The following is a 22,712-nucleotide window of genomic DNA, read 5'->3' on the forward strand; positions in this document are numbered from 1 at the left end:
TCAGCTGGCTTTTTTTTTTTTTTTTTATGTGGATCAAAAAACTAATAACTGAGCTCCTCACCTGATAAGGTGAGCCCAAGCCTTCAGATGAGCCTCACTCTCACCACTTTTATCCAAAATTGAATTCTTTCTGTCACTAACCCACAGCTCGTGGTCAAAGGTGATGGCAGGAACATAGATTGGCTGGTAAATCCACAGCTCTGCTTTAAGTTCTCTCCCACTCCACTCTTTCCATCCTGTTAAAGAAGACCCCAAGAAACAGCTGTTCCCCAGTGAAGTGGGCACTGCTGCATCCACTTATTATCCTTTCAATTAATCAGTCAAGCGGAGCATGAAATGATAAAGTTATATCCCCTTGAGACATGCAGCTGAAAAAACCCAGAGTGCTAATTTTTTAAACTGATATGAAACAGCGAGCGTGTTCGGTATTCTGCGTGATAAATGAATGAGGTCGTTCGAGCGTGTTTTTATTGCTGATACGAGCATTTTTGCAGTGAAGCTGGTGATAAACGATTTATTGGCCACAGCTCTTTCAATCTTTTAATCTGACTGTTTGCATGCCAAGAAATTCCAAGTAGCTCAGCTGAGTATTTTCATCAGGATTTCCTCCATCAGTGGGATGAAAAATCCTCTGAAACAGACTTTAAAGGACAGGGCAGAAAAACCCTCCTCTGCATGCTAAGATAATTACAATAAATCATTCGAATGTAGAATGGTGGAGGATACTACTTAATTTCTTTTTTCTTTTTTTTTTTTTTTACAGCAAGTATTATTCTAGCTGCACGTGAGCGTTACAGTTCGAAGTGTAAATCTGCCTTCACAAAATTACCTCAGGTCATTGGAGCGTGGTTGCGCTGTGTGCCATGCGGGAATGTTCGGTAAACACACAGGGGAGGTTATATAAGCGCCTTTTTGTCCCGCCTATCAGCAGTTTGTTTTATGTCTCCGTTTCGAGCCAGAGCTGCTGTTTCTGACAAAACCCAAACAAGCAGTGCTGCACAGGACAGGAGATGAGGGCAGAGATTAGTAATCGCTCTGAGGAAGCTTTGTGTGTGTGCGTGTGTAGGTGTGTGTGTGTGTGTGTGTGTGTGTTATGCATTTTTGGGGTTCTTCATACTGTAAACGTGTGCAAACTCCTAAATTTGCCATTCTGTGTGCTAAGCAAACAATGCAGTATTCTCTTCTCTACCCAAATGTGTACTTTTATCACACTGTTTGGTTTGCTCTGTGTGTGTGTGTGTGTGTGTGTGTGTGTGTGTGTGTGTGTGTGTGTGTGTGTGTGTGTGTGTGTGTGTGTGTGTGTGTGTGTGTGTGTGTGTGTGTGTGTGTGTGTGTGTTAGGTGTGCATGTTTTCTCAGGCATGCAGTGTTTTGTCTGCTCTAAGTGTGCCTGTTTGGCGTAATCAGCAGAGAAAGTGGCTCTGATAGTCACTGAGAGACTGAAGGGTTGCTCTGTTTGTTGGTTTTGTCCTCCCGTCCACCCACAGGGGGCTTTGTAGTTCACTGTGATGAGCCACAAAGCCAACACGAGCACATTTAATGGCGTCCCATGCCTGCAACTGAACTGTCAGGGGGAAATCAGTTCTGTCAGGGATGGCTCTGTTCTGAGTGTGACCCTGAGCTCTGGGATGAGTTTTCACTTCCAGAGTAGCTGCTGAAAATTAAGCATGTGAGTGAATGAGGAAAAGCCATCATCAAATAAAGAGCAGGGCTTCCCTTTTCACACATGTCCTGTTTAGTCCATTTAAATCGAGCTCTGGTTCGTTTCACCGCCTCTTGGTGGGGTTTGTTTTTTGCCGATATGAACACAGTGCGAACTTTGGTGGGGACCAAAAACAACCACACCTTTGAAAAAAGGAGTTCTTAGTTTGGTTGCAAATGATCTCCAGAACAGTTCATTTATGTTGGGAACGTGATTCAAATCATAATCCAACCCAACTGCCAGCTATACACTGCAAGTTTGAGCTAAACGCCTGCTGTAGCCATTCATGCCTTTCAGTCTGCAGAGTACACAAACTGTAGCAACTAGTATTAAAGTGAACTGCACTCATTTAGGAAAAATGAACATGATTTAATGAGATGCAAAACTTAATGAACTATTTGGTGATTAGACTTTGATGAATCATAATAGACGACTGATAGGAATTAGGAAAGGACCCTCAGAGACGGAGGCTTGGATGGAGCTCTGAGTGAACAGGGTGAGACAGTCCGCAGATTGAGCTGGTAAGAAAATGATTGGACCAGAGTCGTGTTGTCAGCATTTAATTTGACAGTGGAAAAGAGGAAGTGATGTAATGAGTAAACTAGCAGCATGATGAGTGATGTTCCTTACACAGCACCTCCAGACTGATGCACTCAGGTTCTTGCATATTGGTTCACTTTGAGTTTCCTGTTTGTGAAAGGAACCAAACCACAAGTTTGCAAACTCATCATCTGATTCAGACCGAAATAAACAAGCTAAAAGTGTGGAAACGGCCTCAGAAACATGAGAGGGTGGAAGAGCAATTTTAATCTGCATCATCTTTTCAGTTAATAACTTGAATTTTTTTTAAAAGATAAAGCTGTATCCCGAGAGGGACAAGATGCAGGTGACAGGAACTGAAGTTAAAAACATGGATAAAACAGATAAGATAGTTTATTTATGGACCCACAGGAGCAGAGGAGTGTAATCCTGCTCAAATGCACGGAAGCAACATTCCACCACTTTTTTGTTTTTTAAAGAAAGATTATAAAATATATATATTTAGCTTAAGTTGTTAAAATTGTCTGTCATTTTAACGCTATTTCATGCACACAAAATAAGTGGTCAAAGATGTCATGTTATGAGATTTATGCCAGCACAAAACCCTGTTTTGGTGTTTAAAAAACTGCTGGGAGTGCAAAGTTCTTCAGGTGATTTAATAACAGGTCATTTCAGTAATTACCTGCCGAGAGCTGCTCGGAGACGAGTGCAACCAATGAGGCTGTGAAGGAGTAAATCAGGGGTGCCCAATCCCAGTCCTTGAGAGCTACTGTCCTGCAGCTTTTAGATGCATCCCTACTCCAACACAGCTGAATCAAATAGTTGGATTACCAATTCGGCATGCCATCAAGTCTGGCAAAGGCCTGATAACGAGCCATTCATTTGATTCAGGTGTGCTGGAACAAGGACGCATCTAAAAGCTGCAGGGCAGTAGCTCTCGAGGACTGGGATTGGGCACCCCTGGAGTAAATTATGTTCCGACAACAATAATACGCAGTGGAATAATTTAAATTAAACGAGCCCTCATCTGGATGAGACTGCTTTCACCTGAGCTGTCAGATACACCTGTAACTGACGGTTACTGTGAGGAAAAACTGGAGGATTCAAAAGTAACCACAGAATAGACGACGAGGGAGAAAGCGAGGGGACAACTATTGAACTGGAAAGAGTGAAAAAAGAGAAGACGCGTCAAGGAAGGAAGGAGAAGCTGAAAGCAGGGCTGATGGAGACGATGACTGTAAATGTCCTTAAATTCAGTCTGATGTTCGATCACTTCGCTCGGTTATAGCTTATAATGTAAGCTTGCCATTTTTGTTTAAGTAATATTAGAACTAAATACCAATACAAAGTCAAATGTGCTTGCCGCTACTTAAACAAATAGTACTACACCTATGTACAGGGGTCACACTCACTTTAACTAATGAGCAATCCTCCAGTCTGTCCGACTGTCTTCATTTCTCTCACTTAAATCTTTGCCTCGTTTGTCTTTCACACTAACTCCAATGGGCCTTACACAAGAGGGGTATCACTCATCACAGCATTTATCCGGTTTCTTTTGTGCCAATGTCCATCAGCGTTACAGATGTGCACAAATATGTGGCATTAATGGTGAGATTACATAATAACTATTTGGTTAAAAGTTCAACATTGATATTTTTTTTAATTTCCTCTTCTGAGAGGACCCAGAGACACTGCTCAATGCTGGCTCAGGATTAAGCTATAAATGAAGCCAAAATGTTGTGTAACTTTGTACATGCGCAGTAGAAGAAGGGAGAAAAAAGCCTTTTAAACCTTTTATTTATGCATTTTTATGCATGTCCCAGTGACATCATTTATTTAGAAAGGTGCTTAAAAATAACAGTCCAAATAACTGCCTGTGGGCCTTACAAGCATCCTCCAGTTTCTGTAGAAGTAAAGTAAGGGTTAGGGTTAACAAGGGGGGAACTGAAGAGCAAACAAAGGTTTTATCATTAATTAAACTTGGAGAAAGACTACTATCGCTAAACAAAAGAGTAAGTTTAAAGGTTAAATTATCAAAACACTGTCATCTATGCTGAGCAGCAGCATGCCATCACAAACCACACAGTGACAATCCTGCAAAGGCACTGTCCTCTCCTGGAGCCTCAGTGCTCCTCAGCTAATTGCTGATTGGAGTCAGCTGCCAAGCACTCTACCTCAGGCTTCATTAACACAAGCCAGAGACCAGCTGGTGACCTCCGGTCCCTGGGGAAGAATGTGTACTCCTGACCGGTTGGCGAGCAGTTGCTGGCAGCTACACTCACCATTTACTGTCTAGGTGACTCACTGCTCCATTACCAAAAGGCTCCGGCGAGAGAGAAGATGATGACGACTTCCTGTCTCTAGGCCTGTGAGACTGCAGCCTTAGGTTTTGAGTATAATCTGAGTCAACAGTCCTAAGGTGCAAGAAAGTGCAAGACACGCCCACTAGTGCAGTTTCACATCAGGCCCTGGTAGAGCTGTAATAGGCCTTTATTTGTTATGTTACATTTAACCCGAGAAAACCTCAGCTATGTAAAACCTGAACTTCAAAAAGGCATTTTATAAAGTGGTAATAGTTAATGAGCCTGTAATGCTTTCATCTGTCTCTTTAAAGCTTTTGTGGTGCTGTTACGGAGATAAATCAAGCACACCTACAGTTGTGGTATTTACTTATAACTGCCGTGCAAACACTGAAATATTTGTAGTTCTTTGGGAACTTTTGGTAACCGGTAATGGTCTTTGTGTAAAAGTACATAAATGCACAGACAGGCCAGCCCCGCTTGTCCACAGTCTGGATGAGTTTGCATCATTGGGTGTGTGTTAACTGTGGCATATCGCCGTATGGTAAACATGTGGGTTGAAATACCAGCCGTCTGGACTTAAGCCAGAGTATTTTCCTGGCCTTTTCCTCTTCTCCTCTTTCCCCTCCTTTCTTTGCACACTTTATATTAATCACTACTCTTTGCTGGATGTGTAATCATGTCTCCTGCCTCCTCTTTACCCGGACCTCTCATTTGTGCAATTTCTCCTCCTATTAGTGTGATTAAAACCGGTGTGTGAAACCAGTCATGTGTGTGCGTGTTCACCTCGACATTGCGGGGCTGATCTGGGGTCAGTTCAGGCAGAGGGCATGCTGCATGTGGCCGTGCTCCTATAGGATTTTTGAACCGGGGACAAGGTACGACGCATCACGACACCGTGAGAAATGAATGCAAAGAATCGGTGTGCGTTTGCAATTATTTTGCACGCCTGTGTGCACGTTGATTATTGCGAGTGTACCCCTGCAGTCGCCGTGTAATTGTGTCCTACATCGCAGTTGCACGGTGTAACACAAACAAATAAAGAGCTTCCTCAGATGCTTTGCTCCCCCCTCTGTTCAATCATTATCCAGCATGCATGGCATTCCAGCTCACAGGAATGACAAGGAGATTGTTATTGTGCTCTCAGCGCTGCATACTTGCACTCGTACACACATACTCATAAACACACACACACACACACACACGCAGGCTTTTCAGAACTGAGGCCCATTCCCGTTTCTAGCCATGAAGCCAAACAATAAATCTCCATTCACTGATTTTGGAGAATGAGATGGACCAAGAGAATAGGAGCGATTAAAAAAGGAAGAAAGTGGTTAAGAGAGAGTGAAGAAGCTTGTCCTTTCCATCACACTGACCTCTTTGTTCCTGCTATTCGTCCATCTTTACCTCCGTCTATCATGCTGCTTGTTGTTAATGAGCTCTCTCTCTCTCAGGTCCATGGGAAGTGTGTGTGCAGACACAACACTGCAGGTGTTCACTGCGAGAGCTGCGCTCCTCTGTACAACGACAGACCGTGGCAGCCTGCCGATGGACTGACGGGAGCGCCGCATGAATGTCGGAGTGAGTCAAACAAAGTTGTTCACACCTTTTTCCACCACAGGACTCTTGTATTAAAACTTAGCCTGTAAATCTTAAATCTAGATCCAAGCACCTAGGTGGCACAAATGGCACACATTTGGGTCTATTCCTGGCTACCTTTGGTGCTTGTTGGTCGGTTACAGCTGGGCTTGCCACAGGTTACCCAAAAGTATTGTGTGGGTCACATGTTATCCATATAAAGTTTGAAACTACAGTGGTGTCTCCCGCTGATTAGCGAACTCCTGTTTTAAAGCCTCAAGATCCTTCAAGACAGGTCATGTCAGAAAAGTTACCATAGAAAAACTTTTTGATCCTTTGGTGTCGGCTCTTACTATCATTGTGAAGTGCTGGGTCGTTCACCCAGTGATAGGGAACATGAGCTGGGTTTAAACCATTGTGAGACAGGCTGGTTTTACCCTGTTGGTGATGTGTGAATGCAAAGTTTAATGCAGCTGATAATAAATAATTTAAAAGTTCTTTTCCCATGTAAAAAGAACCTTATTTGACATAAAACTGGCACGTACTCACAATTGAGCAAACAGACCCAACTTGGCCTCTGGCTATGGCCACGAGTGCGAGCACCAGTTTTCCCTGGATGAGTCTACAGTGTTCAAGCCTGAAGCTGCAAATCAGGTCAGACAGGTGAACAGCACCATTGGGTTCAAGTTAACATCTTGAGGTATCTGAGAGAGATGGTGTAAAAGCAGTCTTTACTCATAATCAGCCGTATTTGTCCTTTAGAACGGATCCAGGAAGTGATCTAAAACCTTTATACCTAAAATATCAGAACTAACAGCTACCAAATGTTCTCTGAAATATTTGTACATATAGCCAATTGCCAGTCTGATATTATTATTCCTAATGACTATTTTCTTCTTCTCACACCAGAGTGCAAGTGTAACGGACACGCTCAGACCTGCCGCTTTGATTGGACAGCGTGGCGAGAGTCTGGCCAGCGAAGCGGAGGCGTCTGTGATTGTCTGCACAACACCGAAGGCCGACAGTGTGAGAAATGCAAGCCAGGCTTTTACAGAGATCCCAACCGACCGCACGCCGCCCCCGACTCCTGCAAACGTAAGCTGCACACACATTTTACAAAACTAAGGTGGGAGGAACACTTTTAAGAGCACAGTTGGTGGCATCAACTTGTTAGTGTCTGCAACTGAGATGTTTGCTCAGAAAGATTGTCAAATGTTTCAGATGTAAATCTAAAACTAACAAGCCCATTTACAGCCCACAAAATGAGCTGTATGTGCCCCATGAATTAATCTATCCTAGACACCCTTGATGTAAGTCTATATACCCTCATTGGTAACACTTTGCTGGTACTAGGTTGGACCCTTTGTCCTTCAGAGCTGTCCTACATCTTCATGATCCACCAAGGTGCTGGAAACATTTCTCAGAGACTTCATAGAGGTCAGAGGTCCATATTAACATGAAAATCATGGCACTGTTGCTGCAGATTTGTCATCTGCACATCTATGATGTGAATTTCTTGTTCGAGTGGATGTTCAAGAAATCAGCTGATTTGATTTTTGGGATGAGACACATTACCCTGTTGGAAGCAGCATGAATGCTCAGGTAGGCCGGGGTGTTTAACAATGGTAATTGACTCAAACTGTGTCCCCACATCATTAGCTCACCACCAACAGCCTGAACCTTTTAGGCAGAATGGAATCCATGCTTTCATGTTGTTTACACCAAATTCTGACCCTACAATCTGAATCTTGTAGCAGAAATAGAGTCTTGTCAGAGCGGGTGTGAATTGTAGCCTCAGTTTCCTGTTCTTAGTTAATGGGAGCAGCACCTGGTGTGGTCTTCTGCTGTGGTAGCCCATCTGCTTTGAGGTCCTAAACGTTGTGCTTTCAGAGATGCCCTTCTGCATACCTTGGTTGAAATAAGTGGTTAAGTTGCTTCTACTGAAGTATTTTTTAAATGTGAAAGAGCAGCTAAAAGCTCAGCCGTGTCCTTGACTGTCCATTTACTTTCTACAGTATATTATAGTATATTATAAAACTGCTATCTATTTGGCATGATAATAGGAATTTCACTGGCACATGACATTTAGTATGGAGTCACAGCATTAGACCAGTGGTGACAAATGCACCACACTGGCACAGCCCTTTGATTTTTCTCAGGAATGCAGAGGACGGAGATCACAAGCCAGGACATGCTGCATAACACTCAGTCCTCACGGGCACCTGGCTCTCTGTATCAGTGTGTGTGTGTGTGTGTGTGTGTGTGTCTCAGAGGCAGCAAATGCCCCATGCACCATCCAGTTACTCCATAGTTAATCATCAGATGGAGGCATACCTGCGTCTTGACTCAAAGCTCATCATAAAAAGCTCATCATAAAACTCCTGCTTGTCCATCTCGGTTTGTTCTGCCATTTTTAAGATGTGACTCAGAGCTTGATTGTTAGCTGTGAATGTGTGAGGGTCCTTTCTCCGTCACTGTGTGTGTGTGTGGGTTGAGTGGTGTGTGCTGCCCTTCAGTGATGAGGTGAGTCTTAAGTAAACACGAGATAGTCATCCATAAACACAGACCGGTGGCTACAGTCTCCCTCTGATTATCTGTCAGATTTGTGAACTCATTCCCACAGGTATGCTGGAAATGAACGCCAGAGAAAGTGTGTACTTGTACTGACATTTACTATACTGGTGGGGACTTTCTGCACAGTGGGGACCAAAATCCAGGTCCCCTCGGGGTTGAAAGCAATTTTCACACTCAAAATGTGGTTTTAGTGTCAGGGTTACAATTAGGTTATGGTTAGGTTTAGGGTAAGGGTTAGGGTTAGGCATTCATTTTTGATGGTTAGGGTTAGGGTAAGGGGCTAGGGAAAGCACTATGTCAATGGGATGTCCCCACGAGGATAGCAAACCAGACGTGTGTGTGTGTGTGTGTGTGTGTGTGTGTGTGTGTGTGTGTGTGTGTGTGTGTGTGTGTGTGTGTGTGTGTGTGTGTGTGTGTGTGTGTGTGTGTGTGTGTGTGTGTGTGTGCAAGCAAGCACATCTCATTAAAACCTAAAGACTGTCAAGTAGCAGCAGACCGTTCAAAAACACAGAAAGGGAAGAATATGTTGGCTATCAGCCCAATTTGCCGTCTTTCGGGGTTTGATTTCATCGTGCATTATATAATTCAAGAGATTCATTTCAAGATAAATAAGCAGACATTTATAAGAACCTGTAAAATACTCAGCAGCAAATCTGTGTCTGGGCATGAATAAACCATGTCTGAAAAACAGGAAAAAGTGTCTGCAGCTCTGCTCTACAAAAGACAGACTGTATATGAAAGACAGACATGGCTTCAGAGGAAGCACCTTAAACCTGCATTCCTCCTAATGGCCACCAGAGGGGTGGGGAGCATTTTGGTCATACGATTCCATATGTGTTTATAAGAAAATGATCCAATTTCTTACCTGATTTATGACCTCATTAACACATTAGTTTAGTTTATAATATAATTCAGTAGTTTCCAGTCATTTTTACTAAACAGCCTTATGCGTTTTGGAAATTATGATCCTATTCAGAGTAAAATAAATGATAATTGACAGTATTATTTGGAGAAACCTTGTGATAGAAGGGTTATTACTGTATGAGTGTGCAGAGTCCTAGGTTGTTCAGGAGGATCCACACCTTGCTTATCCAAACTAAGATAGCTGAGGCAAAATGCCAAACTCAACACTTCAAAACAGAAGTTCATTAAGCAGATAAATAGAATGAAAATTAATAATAAAGTTTAAAAAAAATAACTTCTTTGTAGTTAGAGAGTTGTAGTTAGAGTCGCTGTTAGTTAACGTGACAGCGTTATTCTAGAAGAAAGTCCTGCCATGAAACTAGCAGCCGGGGTGGGGGTGGGGTGGGGTGGGGGGGGAGGGAGAAGTCAAAAGCAACGCTTCAGCTCCCTGAATCTGTGACCTTAGTAAACACAATTAAAATTAACTTTAAACTAAGGCTCCAGATGATTATTTCAGAATTTATAGTCATTTATTAAACACATGTTCCTAATTAGAGACAAACAGGAAGATAAAGCAGGGTGTGCTTCTCCATCACCTTATGGTTGATAAATTGTTTCTGTATGAGTGTGCAGTGTTCTGGGTTTCAGATCCACTTGTCATGTTTGGTTTCAGTACACCAAAATAGCAACGGTGGAAACACATCTCAAAGCTTCACTTGTATATGAATTCACTAACCAGTGGGCGATGTCACAGTGGCTTTGTCTGTTTTTTATAGACACTGATCGGCCAGTTTGTTACGTACAACTCCCTGCTACTAGGTTGAACCCCTTTTTGCCCTCTGAACGGCCTTAACTCTTTGTGGCACAGATTCAACAAGTTGCTGAAAGCATTCCTCCGAGATTTTGGTCCATGTTGACATCCATGATGCAAATCACCTGTTCCACTACATCCTAAATGAGCGCTATTGGACTGAGATCTGGTGACTGTGGTGGCCATATGAGTACATGGAACTCATTGTTATCCTGCTGGAAGCAGCCATCAGAAGATGGGTACACTGTGGCCATAAAGAGATGGACATGGTCAGCAACAATGCTCAGGTGGTGTTTAAACAAACACTATTATATCACCACCACCAGTCTACCCTTTGATACAAGGGTATCAAAGGGTATCAAATAGCCACCTGCTTGTAGCAGGTGGCTATTTGAGTTACTGTTGTGTTTCTGCCTTCTTAAAGCGATTTTTCCATTCTCTCTACTCTGACTTCTGGCATCAATGGGCCATTCTCTCTAAGCCCAAGCGATGGATGTTTGGGATAATCCAAGTAGACAAGCAGTTTCTAAAATATGGAGACCATGCCACTTGTGATGTTCCATAACTTTTTAAGCTTGTCATGTCCTGCAGCATGTGTATCACTCTTCCAGCCTCGTATGGCAACATTAGCATAAATCATTATGTTGTTCCTAGTCTCTTGCTGTTCTGCTTGGAGTTCAGGAACAGTGAGTAGTTGATGAATTGCATACAGTATGGACTTATACAACCTCATTTATTGTCCTTCCATATTTTCTGACGTTTTCTCATATCTCTGCATCTCTGATAAGGTCACAAAAACAGAGGCATGCCTTCTTTGCAGCAGGCGTGATGTGTAAAGGTTTGGATTTCAGTGATTAGGTTCGGTGCTATACACCCCAAAACTCACCTCTGGGATAATAACTAATGAAGGCTGATTGATTAGAAAAAAGGAGCAACGACATGCTTGGAGAACCCCTAAAACGAAGGTTCAGGTTGTGTAATCCCACTGCAGCAGCTCGCTGACAATGGAGGAATTTCCCTCTGTTGTGAGGAACATTTTTTTCATTCCAGCCTCTGAGGGGCCCGCGAAAGAAAACACTCTTGTCAAGCTTCACGCAAGCTGGTACACACCAAAGCAGTTTATCAGGAGGGAGAGTTACAGTGTGTGTTTGTGTGTGGGGATTTATGTCTGTAGTGGGTTTTCTCGTGGTTGTTCGGGCAGGTGTCGTATCATGTCTCAGCACACGCTCATAAAGTCTTCATTGTCAGAGCTCTTGCAGCTGACAGGTTTCTTAGACGCACATATTTGCTTACAGGAGTTGTTGCATTGTGAATCCTTCAAGTGGTCATAAATTTTCACACAAATATGAAAATTCACACGCTTTCCAAACACACCGTCACACGTGTCTTGGTTTTAAATGGCACTGAGGTGGCACTGTAATCTCTATTAATTATTTACCTGTGCAAGATGCTTCCTCAGAAAGAGTGCTGATATGGCCTTTTTTTACATGCCCACATCTATAAAGGATATAAATGTGATATCTTTATGATTTTATTGGTACTGTATTGCTAGGTCTTCTGATGGAGTTCAATCTTATCTTTGTGTGGGTGAGTTGTCTGATAAACTGTTTGGTTTGACAGTTGACATCGTTCTCTTGGGTCAAAGGCACAGTTTGGGTCATGTAACTCCCGTCGCCTGTTATTGTAGAAACTTGGAGCAAAAACCAATATTACTCACATTTACAGTGGTGTGGAAAAAGTGTTTGCCCCCGTCCTCATTTCTATTTTTTTGCATGGGAGTCTCACTTAAATGTTTCAGATCATCAAACAAATTTAAATATTAGACAAAGATAACACAAGTAAACACAAAATGCATTTTCAAATGAAGGTGTTTATTATTAAGGGGAGGGGCGAACCTACATGGCCCTGTGCGAAAAAGTGATTGCCCCCTAAACCGAATAACTGGTTGGTCCACCTATTAGCAGCAACAACAGCAATCAAGCATTTGCAGTAACTGGCTATGAGTCTTTTACAGCGTCGTGGAGAATTTTTTGCCCACTCATCTTTTGCAGAATTGTTGTAATTCAACTACATTGGAAGGTTTTCAAGCGTGAGCTGCCTTTTTAAGAGCATACTACAGCATCTCACTCGGATCAGGACTTTGACGAGGCCAAACCAAAGTCTTTTTTTTTTTTTCCTTAAGCCTTTCAGAGGTGGACTCACTGGTGTGTTTGTAGTCCTGCTACAGAAGCCAAGTGTGCTTCAGCTTGAGGTCACGAACAGTTGGCTGGATATTCTCCTTCAGGATGTTTCGGTAGAGAGCAGAATTCATGGCTCCATTTACCACAGCAAGTCTTCCAGGTCCTGAAGCAGCAAAACAGCCCTAGACTATCACACTACCACCACCATATTTTACTGTTGTTATGATGTTCTTTTTATGAAATGCTGTGATAGTTTTATATCAGATGTAACGGGACTCAAACCTTCCCAAAAGTTCTCCTCAGTCCACAGAGTGTTTTCCCAAATGTCTTGGGGATCAAGATGTTTTTTGGCAAATATGAGACAGGCCTTTATGGGTTTTTTGTTTTTGTTTATTTGTCAGCAGTACTTTTCTCCTTGAACTTTTGAAGTCTCTTTCTTATTGTTGAATCATGAACTCTGACCTTAACTGAGACATGTGAAGCCTGTGGTTCCTTAATGTTTTTCTGGGGTCTTTTGTGACCTCCTGGAGGAGTCATCACTGTACTTTTGGAGTACTTCTGGTTGGCCGGTCACTCCTGGGATGCTTCACCACTGTTTCATGTTTTTTCTATTTGTGTATAATGGCTCTCGCTGTGGTTCCTTGGAGGCCTAAACCTTTAGAAATGACTTTGTAACCCTTTCCAGACTGATAGATGTCCTCGACTTTATTTGTCAGGTGTTTCTTTAGATCATGGCATGATGTGTTCCTTTTTATAAAACTATTTAGGTAAAACTAGATTTCTTGTGATTAATGTTAACAGGCATTAGCTTACCTCCCAACATGGATCAATTGTTTAATAGGCAGCTAATTGAAAAGAACTGTGTGCTGGGACATGGCTTACATTATAGATATTAATTATCTTTATCGTTTCTGCCAAGTAAGTTATGTGACTGTTGTGGTTTATTTTTGTTTGAGTGTTTGTTAGGAGCTTAAAAAAATCATTTGTGGAGCTTCTGGAGGCTCAGTTACATTTAGTGGTAGGATAAAGAATTCAATTATTCAGGAGGGTCTAGGAATACAGGTGGTACTACTCCACATCGAAAGGAGGCAGCTGACTAGGATTCCTTCTGGGTAGCTCCTGGGTGAGATGGTCTTGGCATTTCCTCACGGGAGGAGGCCCCAAACCAGACCCAGGACAAACTTAGGTTTGGGAGATGTAATCTCCTTCCTCTCCCCAGGTCTTAGCCAGTCTAAGACCTGGGGAGAGGAAGGTTTGGGTTTCTCTGCTTAGGCTGCTACCCCTGAGACCTTGCCCCAGATGAGCAGTAAAAAAACAAATTCAGTCTTTTTATCTCAAACTTTAACTAGCATACATTTTTTTTTGTTTATTTGTTTGTTTTTGTTGTTGTTGTTGGGTTTTTTTTTTTTTGCATTTTTAGGCTTTTTAACCTTCTTCTGATAGCACAGAAAGCCGAGAGAGAGATTAGCAGCAAAAGGGCAACATTAGATTCAAACCCAAGACTCTGCAATAGCAAAGCATATGTGTTGCCTCCTTGAGCTATACCAGCACTCAGAGTTTTTGCATTTTAATCATAAAAACTCAGTGGTGCCTCTATTTATCTACAAACTTCAAGCATTCATGTGCATTTCACTGCTGAGGCGGGGAAAACGCCTATATAAACTGATAAGCTTTAAAAACTTCGCATGTTGACTGTTGTATTTCTATTTCGGAACAATTTATCAAATAAAGTCCTTGAAGTGCTCTGATAACGATTTGAAGGCAAACATGCTTTAAGGTCAGGAATGAACTCGAATCTTTGTTTCTATAAACAAATGCCATTTCATTTGTTTATAGTCGTCGATGTGAATTTAACACATTCAGTTCGGTTTGAGAAAACCACCTGATTCAGACCTCTGGCTTAAAGTTGTTGTTTTTTCTTTTTTCTCCACCATGATTTATTTGAAAAAGGAGCTTGAGGGAGCTTCTGGGTGTACAGTAAGTAGTCATTTACCGGCAGTCAGGCTTCAAGCGTCATTAAACACAAGACAAATGACTCCAAACAACACCCCTTCTTTGTTTCTCTCTGCGGTTTATTTATGGGGGAGGCCTGACAACTCCGGGTCCCAGCAGACAGCAGTTTTCTCAGACGTCCAATGGAAACATGGGTGGGTGTTTAATAAGGTGTGTTCATTGTTTTTGGAGATTGTTGAAAAAACACCCTATCAGTACACAATTAGAGGGCTGAGAGTTTTACGGTATATATTTGCTCATCTATCCATGTGAGGAGGATTAATTTGAGTTTTAGACCTTAAAGGCATATTGATCGACTTTGGGAAAGAGCTTAGGATCTTAGGATCACCTAATCACAAATAAAGAAGTATAAACATCTGTCTTCATGTGATTAAAAAAACAGAGACACCTTTGTGTTTTTAGTGGCTGCCACAAAAGCAGACAATAGAGCAATTGATGAAATACTTAAGTGCAGGTAATAAATAGTAATTTGCTAATCAGCAGACTGTCAGACCTTTGGACTCACTGCTTTTCTTTAGTCTTTTGTATAGTATTTCTGAACAGGTATTTCATTAGGTACACCTTGTTGGTACCAGATTTTTGAGGGCCTTTTTCAGCTTTATTTGATAGACACAGTGAAAACAGGACAGGAAACTGGGGGCAGAGAGAGGGGAGAAGACATGCCACAAAGGGCAGCAGGTCGACTCGAACCCAGGCCGGCCGCTCTCAGCCGTATGGCATGTGGTCACCTGCTCAACACACTGAGCTAAACCAGTGTGTTGGTACCAGATTTGATGCTCTTTTTGCCTTCAGAATTTCCTCAATTCTTCATAGCATTGATTCAATAAGATTCTGCAAACATTCCTCATGAAGTGGCACTTAATGTGGTTTTCTGCTGCTGTAGCTCATTTGCTTCAAGGTTTGAGATGCTCTTCTGCATACTTTGGTTCTAATAATTTGGTTATTTGAGTTCTATCAGGTCAAAGCAGTCTGGCCATTCTCCAACAAAACAATTTCCCCCAGAGAACTGCTAATGGTGGATTTTTTTTTTTTTTTGGTCTGACCATTTCCTGTAAACCCTAGTTATGGTTGTGTGGGAAAATCCCAGTAGAGCAGCAGTCTGTGAATTACTCAGATCAACAATACCATGTGCATAAGAATTTATGACAATTCAGTAATGAACTGATGACGTGTCCAGTATGTACCTCGCCTCATATGGCAATGCAAGGATGATGTTTTGGTATCATCTACCATTAAAAACCTTCCAATCTAAATTAATTTAACCTTTTTCTTTCCCAGCATGCAACTGTCACCCCATGGGCTCAGTGCCCTTCCACTTGGCAGACGGCTCGCTCTGTGACCCCGCAAACGGGAACTGCATCTGCAAACCAGGTGTTGGTGGAGCCCACTGCGACAGGTGCATGGTGGGATACTGGGGCTTTCACGAATACGGATGCCGTCCATGTGACTGTGCAGGAGACTGTGATCCGTTTACTGGAGACTGCATGTTTGGGTGAGTGAGAACTTTTATCTCCTGATAACAAAACTGTAGTGCCTAAAAACAGAAGCACTGAACTTTTTTTAGTCATGACCTTGTGCCCTTATATTATCAAATATCTGCCCAGTTTTTGAACAGCAAGTACAAAGGCAGGGTCGAGACTGAGAATATGTTAGTATGGTATCATCACTCGGCAGTATGTCTGCTCTGTTAAAATAGTCAAACATGTTTTTCATGTAAATATACGTAGCCTTAAATATACATATAATTTTTTTTCTGCTTAAAGAGATGTTGATTTTAAGGACTTTAAGTATATTTTGATGCTACAATTCCTATTTTATGATAACATGTATGCCGATGTTGTGTTGCAGCTCTGATCTGGAGTTGTACCACCTGGACAGAAACGCCAGTGAGTCAGTCAGAATCTTCAGAACGGACGAACTCTTCTCTGCTCTTCATTTAGGTACAATACAGAGTGTGTGTGTGTGTGTGTGTGCGTGCTTACGTGCGTGCGTGTACGCGTGTGCGTCCATGTGTGTGTGGTTCGTCCTCCTTCACGGTCCACTGACCAAGCGTTAATGGTTAAGTAATGAAAGTCTGGCTAGGCTCTCAGAAAGACGTTGAACAAAGATGTGTGTGAGTGTGTGCTTGTTTTACTCATGTTGTGGGGACATAAATCTGCTTATGCAGGAACATTGTGGGGCCCCGTCTCCATTTTAGGGACAAAAGGCAAGTCCCCGTAATTTAAATCATTACATTGCTGTATGAAGACATGCTTGAAGGTTGAGGTATGCAGATTCCAGGATGGAAACATGACTCTGTGTGTGTGCAAGGACAGTTTCCAAGTGGAGGTCTCTTCTCGCAGACCTCCAGTACCACCACGCTGTAACTCCAGCTTTTATTGGCACATTCCTCACTGGACGGCACACACTGTACTTATTATTAGTCTTAGGACATCACATACAGTATCTGAGGCAACACACACACACACACACACACACACACACACTCACACACACAGAGGAAAAGTTATTTATTTATGCTACAAATATGAATCTGTTCTTGCATGTCCCCCCTGCAGAGAAGTGTGAGTGCCAAGAGCAAAGTCTGACCAACAGCAAACTCTTTTGCACCATGAATTATGCATACGGTAAGCATTCAGACATCTCCAAACATGCACTGTAACTCATGTAAGCCTGGCTTTACCAGATTAGTTTAATACCTTTAAATGTAAATCATCTATTTTACTATATTTATGTCTAACATTGTTATACTCATGCTCATTGATTCAGTCTGTCTCTGTATTTTAATTATACTTACTTTATTTATCCCACCAGTTGGTAAATTATTATGTTACAGCAACCAAAACATTAAACAGAACCTGTAATAAAATGGTTCAGTAAAAAAATTACAAAAACAAAATAAAAGTTAAGACGTTTTTGTGTTTGTTTTTGAAGATTTATTTTGGGGATTTTTGCCTGTAGCTTGCATTGAGGACATTAGCTAAAAGCAGTAATTAGCTAAAAAGTGGGACGCACATCATAAATGGCAAATTTTTGACTTCAAACTAAATGTCGCCACTGAAACCAAAACCTTTCAAAAGGTGCAGCTTTTGTTTTGAAGACAAATCTTTTCCATTTTTAGTCTGCTGTTCGCTTTTCAGAGTTTCACTACTGCTTAGAGGGGTAGGCAACTCCAGGCCTTGAGTGCCTGCAGGTTTTAGATGTGTCCTTGATTCAACACAACTTACTCAAATTGCTAAATTACCTCCTCAACATGTCTTGAAGCTCTCCAGAGGCCTGATAATGAACTAATCATTTGATTCAGGTGTGTGGACCCAGGGTGATATCTAAAACCTGCAGGACACTGGCACTCGAGGCCTGGAGTTGTCCACCCCTGGCTTAGAGATTAGTTGGCAAGTTTTTGCAGACAATTTGGCATCTTTCATGCAAACTTCAGGCACCTTATACCCTGTTAACTCTTCTTTACAAATATAAAGACAGCATACAAGAAAAGTAATTAAAACAAGCAAGAACCTGGTGTTTACCTTCAGTTACTCAGCTGATATCTGTCTGCTCATGCTCACTACCTATGCAGGTCAAATCATTCACAGCGTTTGCATTCTGTTTAATGGGCAGCAGGGGGCGACTCCTCTGATTCCAAAAAGCCTTACTCCTCGCTCTGTGACCTCTAAAAACACTTTCCGGTTGAGTTTCTGATCTCAGTTTCTAGTTTAGGTCACACTGAATAAAACCTGAACTTAATCTTATAAATTATGGTCGTTATTAAAGTCCCAAAGGAGGAAAAACCTAAGTTGGCTAACGAGTTGAAAATCACAACAAATGTTAGTCATGCTCACCCTCATGAATGTCTGAAGAAAGCATCACAATTCACTTTCTTTACTTTAAAAAGTCCCAGCATTCAGAGCAATGATTAATTCTGCTCCAGCCCCTCGGGGGGAAAGAAAACCTGATCTGAGTTTCAAACTGATCAGATTAAAACTTTGTTTGAAGTTCATCCAGTAACCAAACTTTCCACAACAGCCTCCTTCCATGGATCACATTGTTTTGTCGCATTTTAATGCAGAAAGCAGTTGTTCTGGTGTAGCAACACTCCAGCTCTGAAGGTCTTGTTGCATTTCTCCCTGACTTCCAGTGCTGAAGGTGAGAGTGCTAGCAGCTCACGATAAGGGCTCCCATGCTGAGGTGGAGGTCAAAGTTCAGAAGGTACTCAGTCAGACCACCAAAATGAAGATACAGCGTGGTCGCGTCACCCTTTACCCCGAGTCCTGGACCGCACGGGGCTGCACCTGCCCTATCCTCAATCCAGGCAAGACTCGCACATCCAACTTGGTTCATTGGTAACATCCAAAATGTGCTTAACACCTCTGACCTCTCCTCACAGGCGTGGAGTACCTGGTGGCAGGGCACTTGGATCGTAAGCGGGGCCGCCTCCTGGTCAACATGAAGAGCTTTGTCAAGCCTTGGAAAGCGAGTTTGGGCCGCAAAGTTCTCACTTTACTCAAGAAAGACTGCAATTGGTAGATGGGTAATTTAAAAAAACAGCACCGGAGGGACAGCTGCCGTGACGGATGTTGGTTTCCCATCTTCTAGGTGTGGAATTGGGTCGCACAGGTCTGAAAGCAGGTTTTTAGGGGACGGGGACTAAGATCGAGGCCCTACCTGTCTCCACTGCAGAGAGCTCAAAGCTAGTGGCAGACTGCACAAGCTAAAAGCACACAGGACGCAATTTCTTTAAGACACGTCCATCTCGCATCTGTCTCTAATTCTTGCATTCTCATATAGGAGTCAAGAAAATGTTTCCTTTGCTGTCGCTGCTGCAGCTCAAGGATTTCAGCAGCATGTCCAAGAACTGAGCCACACTTTCTCCTCCTCTGCAGCACTTTATCCTCAGAAGGACAGAAGGAGGGAATATGGACACACAAACAGAGGAGCATTAATAATACAAACTCACACACACATAAAACCTTCCTTTTTTGTTATGTTTTTTACAGTGGACACACTCACAGAGGCAGCAAGTGTGTGTGTGCTGCAGACACAATGTGCGAAGTGTGACGCTGAACAAGCCATACAAGCCACTACAGGTGGTTAAATCTTAGCCAGTCCAGGTGTGCCTGTGTTGAAATCAGAGCGACTGGATTTCACCCCAAACGTGAATGTATTTGTCTGTGTGGGTGTGTGTGTGAGAGAGAGAGAGAGAAAGAGAAAGAAAGAGAGAGTGTGGTTGAATGCAGCAGTACATATATATATATTATGAGCACAGTCCAGATCGAGTCCAGCTCTTAAGCTTTTCTATAGTTTTCAACCGTTCCAATGTGTATAATGCAGAACGTTGTACATTAATTTCGCTCATATTTACACTCAGAAATCAGAAAACTTGTTATTCCTTCCTTTTTGTGCTCGTGTACAGTATTATTTTGTATATATCTATATAAATATTATGCCATATCTTTCTCCAGTTTTTTTTTCATGGTAATATTAAAAGATAACTTCAAATTTCGTCTTGTTTTTGTCACTTGGCCATCGTTTATCAGCACTGATAAGGCTTCTGATAAACTGCAGCGCCTTCAGAAAGCCTACCGAGGGAAGAAAGACACGAGCCAACAACCAGATTTCCACACGATTGGGGCCAAACGGTAACATCTGTGCTTACCAGTACACTTTGTAGAGAGATGCAATTAAAATTGAGGCCCCTTGTGACAAATAATTTTCCAGCCCGCATCACCTCATACCTATCTTCACATCCAACTGGCAAATCTTAAGATTCAGTGTCTTGGCAGCATCCCAAAAATAGGCTGCCGAGGTTATTAGAAAGAAAGCTCTCCTACAGTTTACAGATGATGTACTGATTTAACTAAATAACTTGGCACTTAACTCTTGGGTCCAAATATGGCAACTTAAGCCTCCAATAAAACCAATGTGGTGGCAACCAAAACTCCAACACTGATATTTAAAAAAAACTGGTTTACATCACTTTAACTAAGGGTGTTTTTATGCCTATGGTTTATTTACTCTGGTCCAAATCAGTCAGTAAATAAACTTGTAGTATTTTCCCCGTCGTTTAGTTTCAGGATGAAGATGGTGTGTTCTGGAAGAAGTGGATAACATGGAGCAACATCTCCATTTGTATGTCTGGTGTACTGTCGGATCTCAGAATGGAAAGCTGGTCACGGGAAGGCATTTAGCTCAAACTTGCAGGGTCAGATTGAGGTCGGATCACGCTCTCACCATAAATTAACCGCTCTGGAGTTTATCCATCACTACCTCACCTAAGTTGTCTTATTGTAGTTGTTTTGGTTCACATCTGCACAAACAAAACGCGCCGAGGGGGGAAAACGAAGAAGGCATCAATTGTGTATGAAAACACCCTCAGTCTCTCTTTTATGTGCAGTCTGAGAGGCAGAGAAGAGAAGGCAGGTCCCAAACTGAACTTTTCTCTACCAATGAGAGTGAAGGATACTGTTCACAGATATATGATCTGGGTACATTAGCAGTTGGAGTGATGCATGATGACCAAAATCAATGTTATCGCTTCCCAAATCTGTAAAAGAAAAGTGACAAGAACAAGAATTAAAACACTGATGGACAAAACTGCAGCAAAGTAGAAAAACTGTCTTGTTGAGCGACCTCTGTTTGCTGCTGAGCATAGCTGAAACTAGACGCGCATATTTTCAACAACAATCGATATGACTGCCAAGACCTTGAAATACTTCACATAAACGGGACAAAAATATCCTTATCACACTGCTCTCTTTCCCACACACACGCCTCCTGTTCCTCTCCCTGTGTCCCTTCACATTAAGTCATCCATCACTCCTGCTCCCAAAACACTCTCCCCTACATTCGCACAGCGCCGCAGAATGTAGACCACAACAGAGGCGCCAGGGCCGGCGCACACACTCCGTTTGGCTTTAGACTTGGTGCGTGTTTTCCACTCGCCATGACGTGGTTGGCTGAGAGGTGTGGACACATTCCTGGCGCGTCAAGCAGAGCACCGTGGCAGGTGGGGTCAAAGGTCGCTCACCTGTCTACCAATTTCACCTCAACAACAAGAGGTGAGCAGGAGTGGATGTTTTCTCACAGCCAAACCGGATAGCCTCTTGTACCCACATTTCCCCATTCGGGGCCCATTCACAGATTTGTGGCAGAGGGGTCACGGCTCCACTGTTTCCAGACAGCGGGGTAAGGGGTGAACGAGTGCATACGCTAACAGGAATGTGACCACGAGAACTGCCTCAGTATCAGTGGGGAGATATAGATTTACTTCCTTTTAATGTTAAATTGCACTTCTGTATCACAGCATTTATTTGGCATTAGCGGGTGTTATCAATTCATACGTTTGGATAGGATTTAGGAGCATCTGTAAGAATAAGATTCATGTTAAATCACCTGAGGACAAGAAATACTGTGCCATCACCTTAAAACGAGTCTCTTATATCTTTAGAAGGAGTGGACTTAACAGCTTCACATTCATGAGCTAGCAAAAAAGTTTGCAGATACAATAATATAATAATAATTATGAACCTAAGGTAGTAGAATAAAAGCAAATTGCAAATTGCCCTCCATAAGTCAAAAGTTTGGGTTATTAACTCAAAATATCAGGTTGCTTTGTCAGTTTCAAGTTATTTTCTCAGAAGTTTGAGTTAGTAAGTCCAGATTTGGAGAAATTTCGACTTATGGATGGCAACAATTTTTGTTTTTTATTTTTTGCAGTGGCAGAAAAAAGCTTCGATACAACAAGCAGATGTAAGTGCACTAAGCAAACAGAAAACACAAACATTGAAAGGCAAAAATAGCGTAAAACACACAGGTTAATCAATAAAATGACAATAAAATACCTAGAAGTTCAATAAAATAATTATGTAAAACAATGAGTTAAAATTAATAAAAGCAAATAAAAATAATAGAGCAGAAAGTGATAATAAGCAGACATTTGGTAAAATTATATTTAAACCAGAAATACGACTCCTGAAACACATCAAATACAGTCACCTTAAGGTGCTTTGCAGTGTAAGGTGAAACCAGGCTCAGGGACGGGCAGCTGTGATTTCAATGCCTTTTTCATCCCAGTGTGCTAAAAAACAATTAACTGAATTTACAGAAAAGTAACAAAAA

At 42.1% G+C, this 22,712-nt stretch overlaps 1 protein-coding gene and 1 long non-coding RNA gene across 2 annotated transcripts in view; one reads left to right on the top strand and one right to left on the bottom strand.

The window, feature by feature from the left end:
• Positions 1-19,754, top strand: part of ntn4 (netrin 4) — a 32,336-nt gene extending 12,582 nt beyond the window's left edge. The window contains exons 4-10 of the mRNA XM_025899378.1: positions 5,996-6,122; positions 7,029-7,214; positions 15,879-16,092; positions 16,449-16,540; positions 17,159-17,227; positions 18,733-18,906; positions 18,982-19,754. Of these exons, the coding sequence (XP_025755163.1) occupies positions 5,996-6,122; positions 7,029-7,214; positions 15,879-16,092; positions 16,449-16,540; positions 17,159-17,227; positions 18,733-18,906; positions 18,982-19,121 (1,002 nt within the window). The 3' untranslated portion in view covers positions 19,122-19,754. The remainder of the gene's footprint in view (positions 1-5,995; positions 6,123-7,028; positions 7,215-15,878; positions 16,093-16,448; positions 16,541-17,158; positions 17,228-18,732; positions 18,907-18,981) is intronic.
• Positions 1,770-3,461, bottom strand: LOC109195174 (uncharacterized). The gene is made up of 3 exons (XR_002056877.2): positions 2,924-3,461; positions 2,332-2,388; positions 1,770-2,219 (listed from the first exon to the last, which is right to left on the bottom strand). It is a non-coding gene; the product is annotated as an uncharacterized LOC109195174 (long non-coding RNA).
• Positions 19,755-22,712: the final 2,958 nt, after the last annotated feature.

Source organism: Oreochromis niloticus, linkage group LG17 (genome assembly GCF_001858045.2).
Source record: "Oreochromis niloticus isolate F11D_XX linkage group LG17, O_niloticus_UMD_NMBU, whole genome shotgun sequence".
Taxonomy (NCBI): Eukaryota; Metazoa; Chordata; class Actinopteri; order Cichliformes; family Cichlidae; genus Oreochromis; species Oreochromis niloticus.